At 39.0% G+C, this 12,802-nt stretch overlaps 1 protein-coding gene and 1 long non-coding RNA gene across 3 annotated transcripts in view; both read left to right on the forward strand.

Annotated features, from left to right (window-relative positions):
- The window catches only part of arid3c (AT rich interactive domain 3C (BRIGHT-like)), a 93,026-nt gene extending 84,962 nt beyond the window's left edge, over positions 1–8,064 (forward strand). For both annotated transcript variants that reach the window (XM_056270005.1, XM_056270006.1), the window contains 3 exons: positions 405–692; positions 5,925–6,014; positions 7,246–8,064. In XM_056270005.1, coding sequence (XP_056125980.1) covers positions 405–692; positions 5,925–6,014; positions 7,246–7,418 — 551 coding nt within the window. In that variant the 3' untranslated portion in view covers positions 7,419–8,064. The remainder of the gene's footprint in view (positions 1–404; positions 693–5,924; positions 6,015–7,245) is intronic.
- Positions 8,065–8,076: 12 nt separating this feature from the next.
- Positions 8,077–10,626, forward strand: LOC130103708 (uncharacterized). The gene is made up of 2 exons (XR_008809394.1): positions 8,077–9,476; positions 9,520–10,626. It is a non-coding gene; the product is annotated as an uncharacterized LOC130103708 (long non-coding RNA).
- The last annotated feature ends 2,176 nt before the right edge of the window (positions 10,627–12,802 follow it).

Here is a 12,802-nt window from a genome sequence, read left to right on the forward strand (position 1 = left end):
TTAAGTGACAGGACTAATCTGTGTTCCACATGGCACATAACCAATCTGTGGGAGGTAGAATTCTTGCTGGTTGGTAGGAGATCAAATACTTATTTCACTCGAGCAAATGCTAATCAATTTACAACCTTTATATAATGTGTTTTTCTGGATTTTTTGGTTGATATTCTGTCTCTATTCATTAAAATAAACCTACCATAAAAATTATAGACCCTTAATTTCTTTGTAAGTGGGCGAACTTACACAAACAGCAGGGGATCAAATAATTATTTCCCCCACTAGGTGGTCCACTATTTTTGGTTTGCTGTTAAAGTGTTCTGCCACCTGAAAATATTTGTACTGTACTGTCTTAGTACTGTCTTATAGTCGCATATACAAATACTTCATGATGCTATCTTGCCCCACAGAGGACTCAATGCTGTCCAGCTGCCTGACTAACAGGGTGGGCATCCCTGTGTCTTTGGCCAGCCACCACAGTGCGGCCCAGGCTGCAGCGGCTCAGGCTGCAGCTGCAGCAGCTGTACAGGCGGCCACGTTGGAGCAGCTACGGGAGAAGCTGGAGTCTGGAGAGCCACCGGAGAAGAAAGTGATGCTCATGGCAGAGGAGCAGCAGAGGATAATGCAGCATGCGTTGCAGCAAAATCTGTTCGCCATGGCAACCCAGCTACCCATGAACATCAAACTGAACAACAGAGGTGGGGGCAAGGAATGCAAAGATGGTTCTCACATATTTTTGCCCTGTATGTGTTTTTACAAAAAATCTCTTTATTTTTATTTTGTGTAAAAAAAAAGTAAGATGCAAACTTGTGTGCAAATATAATATAAATGGCAGTAAAGTGAAGTGTTTCCCTAGAGTGACCCATAAAATCCTGTGGACTGAGTCAATAGTGAGACGAGAGAGAGCATTATGGGTCAAATAATGTAGATTAGGGCAGAGGAGTTTATTTACTCTAGGCTGAGTAAAGATCACAAATAACCAGCAGCTGGGAAAGCCCTCGGGTTTGACTGCCACACATAGCATGACAAAACATTAACCTTCCAATTTTCCCTCACCAAACTGAGGTAATTAATGAATAACACTTTATTGATGAATAATTTATGAATGACACATTTTTATTTTATTTATTGATGACACTAAGATAAGGGTCACCTATGAGAGGATTGAGACGTTCTCAAAACAATACTGAAGGAATTTATGAAAAATATTTTATTTATGAATAATTGTTTATGAATGACACATTTTATTTTGTTTCATGACACTATGATAAGGTGTCTCCTGTGTCAAAAAGAATGATAAGAGTTTGATACATTCTCAAAAAACAAACATCTATTTAATTAGGTGTGAAAAAATGGTAAAACTTAACTGATGAAGAAAAGTGATTTCTGTCGGGCCGTTTGTCTGATGTTAATGATTTCAGTGCACCTTCATCACTTAATGACAGTGTGTCATGATTGCAGGCTGGTCATGAGTAATGTTGTGTTGTCTTCTACGTGACTTACTCTTATACCACCCACAAAATCAAGAGCCTTGTTATATGGTGGGACAATGTAGCATAGTTCTGTAATGCTGAGCAGGAATTTCATACAGAATTACTCTGCAATTTAAAGATTATATTAAATGTTATTTTGTGTAACCTTCACACAAGTATTCAAAGTAATGACAGAGTAAAAACTGAAAGTCCTGACAGATGCTAACTTTATGGAAATAGGAATGTGATTTATCTCTTTTTTGACTCAAAAATAAATCTAATGGTCTTCTACTTAAAGGGGATAGTTAATACGAACATGAAAATTCTGTCATTTACTCAACCTCATGTTGTTTCAAACCCATAAGACTTTAGTTCATCTTCAGAACACAGATGAAGATATTTTTCTGTCTCTCCATTGATAGTCTATTCACTTAAAACTCTGATGAATCGGTCGGTTTAATCCAATAATTATGAAGAGAAATTATCACCTTATATGATAAGTAGATCAGATTTAGGCTTGCATTCACATATAAACATTAGCGAACCTACATAGAGCATTAAAATTTGGTAAACGGAAGCTCAATGATTCTTGCTTGATGTGCAAGAACCAATGAGGTTCATTCTCGTGTTACGCAGCACGTTTGAGCTTCTGCAAGAACCAATGAGGTTCATTCTTGTGTTACGCAGCACGTTTGAGCTTCTGCAAGAATCAATGAGGTTCGTTCTCGTGTTACGCAGCACGTTTGAGCTTCTGCAAGAACCAATGAGGTTCATTCTCGTGTTACTCAGCACGTTTGAGCTTCTGCAAGAACCAATGAGGTTCATTCTTGTGTTACGCAGCACGTTTGAGCTTCTGCAAGAATCAATGAGGTTCGTTCTCGTGTTACGCAGCACGTTTGAGCTTCTGCAAGAACCAATGAGGTTCATTCTCGTGTTACTCAGCACGTTTGAGCTTCTGCAAGAACCAATGAGGTTCATTCTTGTGTTACGCAGCACGTTTGAGCTTCTGCAAGAACCAATGAGGTTCATTCTCGTGTTACGCAGCACGTTTGAGCTTCTGCAAGAACCAATGAGGTTCGTTCTCGTGTTACGCAGCACGTTTGAGCTTCTGCAAGAACCAATGAGGTTCGTTGTTGTGTTACGCAGCACGTTTGAGCTTCTGCAAGAACCAATGAGGTTCATTCTCGTGTTACGCAGCACATTTGAGCTTCTGCAAGAACCAATGAGGTTCATTCTTGTGTTACGCAGCACGTTTGAGCTTCTGCAAGAACCAATGAGGTTCGTTGTTGTGTTACGCAGCACGTTTGAGCTTCTGCAAGAACCAATGAGGTTCATTCTCGTGTTACGCAGCACATTTGAGCTTCTGCAAGAACCAATGAGGTTCGTTCTCGTGTTACGCAGCACGTTTGAGCTTCTGCAAGAACCAATGAGGTTCGTTCACGTGTTACGCAACACGTTTGAGCTTCTGCAAGAATCAATGAGGTTCATCCTCGTGTAACGCAGCACGTTTGAGCTTCTGCAAGAACCAATGAGGTTTGTTCTTGTGTTACGCAGCACGTTTGAGCTTCTGCAAGAACCAATGAGGTTCATTCTCGTGTTACGCAGCACGTTTGAGCTTCTGCAAGAACCAATGAGGTTCTTTCTCGTGTTACGCAGCACGTTTGAGCTTCTGCAAGAACCAATGAGGTTCGTTCTCGTGTTACGCAGCACGTTTGAGCTTCTGCAAGAACCAATAAGGTTCGTTCACGTGTTACGCAACACGTTTGAGCTTCTGCAAGAACCAATGAGGTTCATTCTCGTGTTACGCAGCACGTTTGAGCTTCTGCAAGAACCAATGAGGTTCGTTCTCGTGTTACGCAGCACGTTTGAGCTTTTGCAAGAACCAATGAGGTTCGTTCTCGTGTTACGCAGCACGTTTGAGCTTCTGCAAGAACCAATGAGGTTTGTTCTCGTGTTACGCAGCACGTTTGAGCTTCTGCAAGAACCAATGAGGTTCGTTCACGTGTTACGCAACACGTTTGAGCTTCTGCAAGAACCAATGAGGTTCATTCTCGTGTTACGCAGCACGTTTGAGCTTCTGCAAGAACCAATGAGGTTCGTTCACGTGTTACGCAGCACGTTTGAGCTTCTGCAAGAACCAATGAGGTTCGTTCACGTGTTACGCAGCACGTTTGAGCTTCTGCAAGAACCAATGAGGTTCATTTTCGTGTTACGCAGCACGTTTGAGCTTCTGCAAGAACCAATGAGGTTCTTTCTCGTGTTGCGCAGTACGTTTGAGCTTCTGCAAGAACCAATGAGGTTCATTCTCGTGTTACGCAGCACGTTTGAGCTTCTGCAAGAACCAATGAGGTTCGTTCACGTGTTACGCAGCACGTTTGAGCTTCTGCAAGAACCAATGAGGTTCGTTCACGTGTTACGCAACACGTTTGAGCTTCTGCAAGAACCAATGAGGTTCATTCTCGTGTTACGCAGCACGTTTGAGCTTCTGCAAGAACCAATGAGGTTCGTTCACGTGTTACGCAGCACGTTTGAGCTTCTGCAAGAACCAATGAGGTTCGTTCACGTGTTACGCAGCACGTTTGAGCTTCTGCAAGAACCAATGAGGTTCGTTCACGTGTTACGCAGCACGTTTGAGCTTCTGCAAGAACCAATGAGGTTCGTTCACGTGTTGCGCAGTACGTTTGAGCTTCTGCAAGAACCAATTAGGTTCGTTCTCGTGTTACGCAGCACGTTTGAGCTTCTGCAAGAACCAATGAGGTTCGTTCACGTGTTACGCAGCAGGTTTGAGCTTCTGCAAGAACCAATGAGGTTCATTCTCGTGTTACGCAGCACGTTTGAGCTTCTGCAAGAACCAATGAGGTTGGTTCTCGTATTACGCAGCACGTTTGAGCTTCTGCAAGAACCAATGAGGTTCGTTCTCGTGTTACGCAGCACATTTGAGCTTCTGCAAGAACCAATTAGGTTCGTTCTCGTGTTACGCAGCACATTTGAGCTTCTGCAAGAACCAATGAGGTTCATTCTCGTGTTACGCAGCACGTTTGAGCTTCTGCAAGAACCAATGAGGTTGGTTCTCGTATTACGCAGCACGTTTGAGCTTCTGCAAGAACCAATGAGGTTCGTTCTCGTGTTACGCAGCACGTTTGAGCTTCTGCAAGAACCAATTAGGTTCGTTCTCGTGTTACGCAGCACATTTGAGCTTCTGCAAGAACCAATGAGGTTCGTTCACGTGTTACGCAGCAGGTTTGAGCTTCTGCAAGAACCAATGAGGTTCATTCTCGTGTTACGCAGCACGTTTGAGCTTCTGCAAGAACCAATGAGGTTGGTTCTCGTATTACGCAGCACGTTTGAGCTTCTGCAAGAACCAATGAGGTTCGTTCACGTGTTACGCAGCACATTTGAGCTTCTGCAAGAACCAATGAGGTTTGTTCTCGTGTTACGCAGCACGTTTGAGCTTCTGCAAGAACCAATGAGGTTCGTTCACGTGTTACGCAGCACGTTTGAGCTTCTGCAAGAACCAATGAGGTTCGTTCTCGTGTTACGCAGCACGTTTGAGCTTCTGCAAGAACCAATGAGGTTGGTTCTCGTGTTACGCAGCACGTTTGAGCTTCTGCAAGAACCAATGAGGTTCGTTCTCGTGTTACGCAGCACGTTTGAGCTTCTGCAAGAACCAATGAGGTTCGTTCTCGTGTTACGCAGCACGTTTGAGCTTCTGCAAGAACCAATGAGGTTCATTCTCGTGTTACGCAGCACGTTTGAGCTTCTGCAAGAACCAATGAGGTTCTTTCTCGTGTTACGCAGCACGTTTGAGCTTCTGCAAGAACCAATGAGGTTCGTTCTCGTGCGTCAAACAAGTAAGGTTTAGCTTCTGTTTATGTTTGCTGATCAATCTTTATATGTGAATAAAATAATAAATTAAATCTATTCATCATATAAAATGATCATGTCTCTTCAGAAGACTTGGAAGACACCACTTGATTCAAATGGATCTCTTTATGAATGTTTGAAGCGGAGTTTTAGGTGAATAGACTTAACACGATGGAGGGACAGAAAACTCAGATTTCATTAAATATCTTCATTTTTGTTTTGATGGTGAACAAAAGTCTTATGGGTTTGGAACGAGGGTGAGTAAATGTTGAGAGAATGTTCATTTTAGGGAGAATTATCCTTTTAATTTATTTCTCTTGAATACTTTGTGTGTAATGTTTGATCGCAGTGAAGAAATGTTTATGGCACAGACATTCTGTGCAGTTCCCTATCTAGAGAAGTGAAAGCCCCATCTTTTTGACAGTTATCACCTCCCTCCCCCCCTTAAACTCTTTTAATAAACCCCTCCTTATCCTGTCACTCATGAGTTATCACCGATAGTTGGTGGCACGCTTCTCTTGCTTCTTGTGTTCCTTTTATAAATGCTCATATTGAGTTTTTCTCTTCCTCGCTCTCTGGCTCCTCTCTTGACAGATGATAGACAAGAGACTGCATTGAACCTGTCTACCAACGGCATTAGCAGCATCAACATGTCAATAGAAATAAATGGGGTTGTCTACACAGGTAAATAGAGCGCCGTTTGCTGATGTAATTGCAGGCAGGAAATTCAATAAGTTATAGCAGCACCCCCTCGCTCAGTCCTCCACACAATTTGATGTCTTTGCTATAAAATCCATCGTAATGAAGTGGCAAGTCCAATAGAGTTAAAAAAGTTAAATATCTTAAAATTGGGCCTGGGCGCCAGGAGGTCGATGGAGCTTATTGTCTTTCGTGCCCGAGAGAAAGGCCCTCCGCCTTAGCTAGATACAGTGCTTGTGCCTGATGTGCGAGAGACAGTAATTACCAGAAGATGGCTCATAAGCTTGCAGGGAACAGTTCTGGAGATCAAGTTGAAGTGGCATCCTTTTTTTTTTTACTGAAGGTTTGTTCCCTGTAATGATGTACAGCCCTTGAACATACAGCTAACAGATTTTTCTAGGGCTAAAAATGTAACCAATTAACATGTAAAAATTATATTATATTTTTTTCAAATCCAGCTGTCGTGGTGCATAACACTGAACAAAGATGTGACGTTTACATAGGCCTGTGTGAACAGCACATTAGTCTACTTCGGACAGATTGACAAACTCAGTTAAAAAAGCGGAATGCCAGTGACAAGGTTATGTTCGGAGGCATAAAAATAAAATATTAAAGCCGCTTTTTGTAAAGTCTATTCCATAATTTACTTGCCTGCCATAATAATATCTGAAATTCTCTTAGTTTGGGCACATATTCTCAGAACATGTTGATTTATGCAATTAAGTGATTAATTTGATTCACATAGCATAAATTCATGTAGCATACCATAAAATGTTTAATTAATTGTCCTCAAATTGTCTTTTCAATATCTTAGCTTTTCTTTAGTGAGCATCTGCACATTTTTTTCATATAGATTTAAACAAAAAATGACATACTTCAATATACATATATAGTATTGTGCTAATTAAAAAAATTCCCACAAAAATATAGAAACAGATTGAGCAAGGGGGTGTTGTCGTTTTTTGTAAGAATGATGGACCACATACAAATCAAATGTTTTAGATGAACGTTTTTTGACTTATACATGTAGTTTCTATTATTGCATGAAAATATTAGTAATAAAAATAATTTATAATTTTTATCACATAATATATATATTTGTAATGCATTTGAAAAACCAGTAGGTGAACTGCTGATGTTGTGTTCTGTAAGGGTGGTTTTGGTGTTTATATTCCTTGAATCTAACTTGATCTAAATATTTGTCTGCTGACTCCAGGGGTCTTGTTTGCCCGTAAGCCAGCCATTGGTTTCATGCCAGGCAGCCAGCGAGTCCATCACCAACACAGCTCTCAGGGAAAGAGCAGCAGCCCAGGGCTCAGCACCCAGATGCAGCCGTCCTCCTCCTCCTCCTCCACCGCCTCCTCACACGGACCAGCCACCTCCCCTTGAGCCCACAACACCTCTCTCACTCAACTCTCCCCCGACGTCAGATAAGGCAGGGTCTTTAGGTCATACTGTTGGACCAGTTTTTTCTGTCTCCTTCAATGTACAATGTACAATTTTTACTGTTTTTCTAACCCTCCCCCTGCAATCAGGACAAGGAGTGTCCATCACCGAAAAAACTTCCATTAAAATTAAAGGCTGAGCACCTGCAGCTGACAGCCGCACTTTTGAAATGTGTTACATTTACATATGCAGCAAGTTGCAGCTTGTAATTTTGTTCTTCTGAGGACGTGTTATTCATTGTGGAGTGACTAAAACGTATTGCGTGACAATGCCATGAACACAAGGAGCGGTGTGACGCTCGAGGGGATGGGATGTTCCTCAGACTGAGCGCTGGCCTGCTTGAATGTTGCATCAAAGCAAGATTCTTCACTCTCCTACACAGATCCTTCATTTTTGGCACAGGAGTCCTTCCTCTTCATCTTTACTCGTTGCATTCTTGAATTAAACAGCAAGAGCTATTATCAGCTATTACCAAAGAGAATAAGAGCAACCTATTAGATTAATGCCGTTTTATCACAACCATCACACATATCAAATGTCATTGCAAACTATCAGAAAAAAGCTATGGAAAGTCACCAAAATGAATTCAATCAAGTCTTGATTTTAAGCAAAGCACATCCCATTTAACTTGAAGACAAATTGTCAGGGACAAAAGTTATTTACTGTATCACTGCTTAAATTTATGTTAGGAAAGAAAAAACATCATTTTATCCATCTACACAATCTTTAAAAGACTGAGAGAATCATGAATGCTTGCCGTATGTAGAAGATCAGCCATGTTTAGCTTGATATTGAAGAAAGCAGACAGGATTAAGTCTACTTTATTCTCTCATGACTGGTTTTGGCCTGTGGCCGTGGCGAAATATATTCTATTGATTAGTGAGTTATTTGGGGAACACTTGTCGACAATGTTTAATGATTTTCCACCACCTCAGCTTGGGTTTTATAGCAAAGTGTTTTAAGTGTTCATTAAATGGTTTAGTAGATGGAAAAACGGGTCACACTGGTTAATACAGGTTTTAGAAGTCGGGGGTCAAACGATATTGTGACGTGTGACTATGAGCTGAACGTTGATCATAAAAAAATGTTCGAGTACTTAAACCAGAAAAGAGAGGCTCTTGAGAAGAAGATTATGTGCCGTGAACAGGCTGAATGTGGCTCCTCTTAGGCATCAGTTCATGAGGTGGGTTCTCTGTTGTGAATAGAATCCAATTTTCATCAAGTTTTCAACAATGCACTTGCATTTGAGAGTTCACCTCTCGTCCTTTATTCCGTTCTCCTTTTTTTTTTTTTTTTTGCTCACACTTTTTTTTTCTTTTTTTTTTTCTCTTTTCTGTTGATAAGGAAATGGGAGGATTTTATTGTGTCATTTTATTTAGAATTCAGTAGGCAATTTCAAGTTGTATTTATTATTACTTTTATTCTCTTCCTTTCATGTTTAATCTTGGGCTGTTTCAGTGCTTTTGGCAACATCACATTTATTTAAAGAAAAAAAGTCATATTACAGCGTAATACCTCACAAATCCTGCAAACCTGTACACAGATAATAGATTATGAAAACAAGATATACCTCATTTATTTCATTTCTATTATTTTTATTGTGAAGCCACTTGAAAATTGATGGGGTTTTTTCAACAAATCACTGGATTCTTTTTTTCTATTTTGTATTGTTTTACCAAAGAAGGGAAATATATAATGAACACACATCTACCTCATTTGTTATAGACTGTGCCAACAACATATTCACAGCAGCCAGTTTTTAATCATAGCCTTTCTGGTCCAAATTCGCTTTTGCCTGCGTGGATTGTGCTGCAAAACCAGAGGCTGGACCACACTGAGCTCAACACAGCGTCATTTGCTTTGCTTGTTCGTTTATGTCAGTGGCATTTTTTATGCACGGAGGGAAATAAAAATACCAGAAGGATTCTATTTTATGTATACAACTGCTCAAATCAATTCAACATTGATTTGATCGAGGTCTTCTTTATAGTATGAATAGATGTTTGAATTAGATTTGAAAACATCTTATAAAAAATATCTTAAGTTAAGCTGCAACCTTTAGCATTTAATTAAGTGTTTTAGCTCACGGTTTGCAGCAGTTCCATTGATGCCAGTGTGTATGTCATCATTTCTGTTCACAACATAATGTGGCTTTCAAAAAATATATAACCTAATCTAAATCAAAACTAACGAAAAACTAAAAAAAATCCATTATTTTCTTTCACACTCTCTTTATTTGAATGTGGAGACATGCTCAGAACATGACTTATTTTTTACAAATACCAAAGATGTGACAATGTTGTTGGGTTGACAATTTCCAACCAATACTGTCATTCCTAACTTTTAATCTCAAACAGCAGAGAAATGGTTTCATTTGATCCTGCTGCTGCAAAACTTGATTTTATCCACTTGGATCAAAATGTTCTAAAAAAAAAAGCCAAGCTGTATATTCAATTAGTCTCAGTGCACAAATGGCAATCTAAGAATGTAATAGCAGTTTCCAGACTTTTAGCACAACTAACGATTAATGAAAACACCTGACCATCATTTTGTTGTTGTATAGGTGCAAGGATTAATGGAAATATATAGTCTATATTTATGTGGAATTACAGAGGGCACAATCAATGCACAATTGTCTGATTCCTGTTGTTCGATGTAATTTACCTCTTGATCAGCGTATGAAGAGACTGCTCTTATTTCTAGAGCAAATCCTGGACGAACTCTGGAGTGCTTGCTGACTGTGAAGCAAAAACATGAATCAGAGTGATTCCATAACCAAAGCTTTTACGAAACCACGCTCACAGGCTTACTGATGACGAACATTTGTTCATAAAAAGACTATCATTTTAATAAAGGTTAAGAAAAAATTAATCACTCATGTGCTTAAAGAATAACATGTTGTTTACCTTGTTTAGCTATGTCAACGATGCTATGCTGGTAGATTTTAGATCCTATTATACGCTGTGTATGAAGCTTATTTTCCTTTTATTCACTTTGGATAAATCCAGTGCATTATGGGAAAGCTGGATTGTGGTGCTCAGGGGTTAAAAAAAGAAGAAAAAAAACTGGTGAAAGATTTTTTTGTTTTGTTTGTTTGTTTTGCCATTGACTTGTAGCATAATTAGAAATAAAGTACTGCTTTCCACTTGAATGTCCAGTTGAGTTTTTCTTATAATTGCTGTAATTATTATATTATTATACTGTATATTTCTTCAAAACCTAACGAAACTTACCAATTCATAAAATTAACGGAATGCATAGCTGATATAAAAAATTGGATGACTAGTAATTTCCTACTACTAAATTCTGAAAAGACAGAGATTCTAATTATTGGACAAAAAACTTCCACACGTAATAACCTAGAATACTGTCTAACACTTGATGGCTGCTCTGTTAAGTCTTCGTCGTCGGTTAGGAACCTTGGTGTGCTCTTTGATACCAATATTTGAAAGTCACGTGTCTAGTATCTGTAAAACTGCATTTTTCCATCTTAAAAATATATCTAAAATACGCCATATGCTCTCATTGGGAAATGCGGAACAATTAGTTCATGCGTTCATGACCTCAAGGCTAGATTATTGTAATGCTCTACTGGGTGGTTGCCCTGCACGCTTAATAAACAAACTACAGCTAGTTCAAAATGCAGCAGCTCGAGTTCTTACCAGGAAGTATGACCATATTAGCCCGGTTCTGTCAACACTGCATTGGCTGCCTATTAAACATCGTATACATTTTAAAATATTGTTGATTACTTACAAAGCACTAAATGGTTTAGCTCCGCAGTACTTGAGCGAGCTTTTAAAGCATTATAGTCCTTCACGTCTATTGCGATCTCAAAATTCCGGCCAGTTGATAATACCTAGAATATCTAAATCGACTGCTGGCGGGAGATCCTTTTCCTATTTAGCACCAAAACTTTGGAACAGTCTTCCTACCATTGTCCGGGAAGCAGACACACTCTGTCAGTTCAAAGCTAGACTAAAAACACATCTCTTTGACCTAGCATACACATAATACATTATAGACTTCTATAATTCAATGTTAGGCTGCATAGATTAGGTCAGCCGGAACTGGGAACACTTCCCTTAAATCCAGATGTACTCGTTACATCATAAGAAGAATGGCATCTACGCTAATATTAGTGTCTTTGTTTATCCCGAGGTTTTCCCGCAGCCTGCCGGATCCAGGCCGTATCCAGATCTGACGAAGGAGATTCGCCTGGACCCGATGACAATGCAGTGCTGAAGTGTCAACTATCCTCTCCCTATGGAGGATCCCTTTCCCACTCTACAGATAAAGCGCTGTGAATTTCGGTTTGTGTACCCCGAAGTGATAAAATAAAACAAAATTCTGTATCAAAATGTATAGGCAAGACAAGTAGTTTGTTTAGGCATGGGTTGTATGGAATTACAAACCTGCGCCCACATATTTTCAAAAGCACATAACTATAGAATCAATTCTTAATGTGCATGTGAACGCCGTCAGCGTTAATCACAGGTTCATGTTTAAAGTCTGTTTAGAGAGAACGGCGTCATCTTAGCGGCCCCTAATTTAATAACAAATGATCATTTCGACGGAGATGAATCAATCAAAACTAACTTTAGCTGTAAATAACATTATTCAAGAACCGCTATAAAGCCAAAACAATCTCTGTTACCTTAAATTATATGTTTATCTCTGTAAAGCTGCTTTGAAACAATCCATTGTTAAAAGCGCTATATAAATGAAGATGACTTGACTTGACTTATTAGTCTTATTGGAAAAAAGTCTAATATTGGTTTAATATTTAATATTGGTCTTACATTTTATAGAGGGAAACAAAGCTGAACATAAAAACGGAAATAGGATGCCTATTTACACTGCCGTTCAAAAGTTTGGGGTCAGAAAAGATTGTTTTTTAAAATCTCTTATGTTCACAAAGGCTGCATTTATTTTATCAAAAATACAGTAAAATCTCTAATATTGTGAAATATTATTACAATTAAAAATAACAGTTGTCTTTGAATATATTTTAAAATGTATTCCTGTGATGCAAAGCTGAATTTTCAGTATCATTACTCGTCTTCATCAGTGTCACATGATTCTTTAGAAATCATTCTAATTTGCTGATTTGCTGCTCAAAAAACATTTCTTATTATCAATGTTGAAAACAGCTGTGCTGCTTAATTCGTTTTTCTTGTTGATTCTTTTATGAATACCAAGTTCAAAACAACGGCAGTTTGAAATATTTGTGTAACATTATGAATGTCTTTACTGAATGTCTTTTGATCAATTTAATTTGTCCTCGCTGAATAAAAATATTAATTTCGGTTACACTTTATTTTAAG

This window comes from Rhinichthys klamathensis, unplaced genomic scaffold, assembly GCF_029890125.1.
Source record: "Rhinichthys klamathensis goyatoka isolate OS25496 unplaced genomic scaffold, OSU_Roscu_1.1 h1tg000296l_1, whole genome shotgun sequence".
NCBI lineage: Eukaryota > Metazoa > Chordata > Actinopteri > Cypriniformes > Leuciscidae > Rhinichthys > Rhinichthys klamathensis.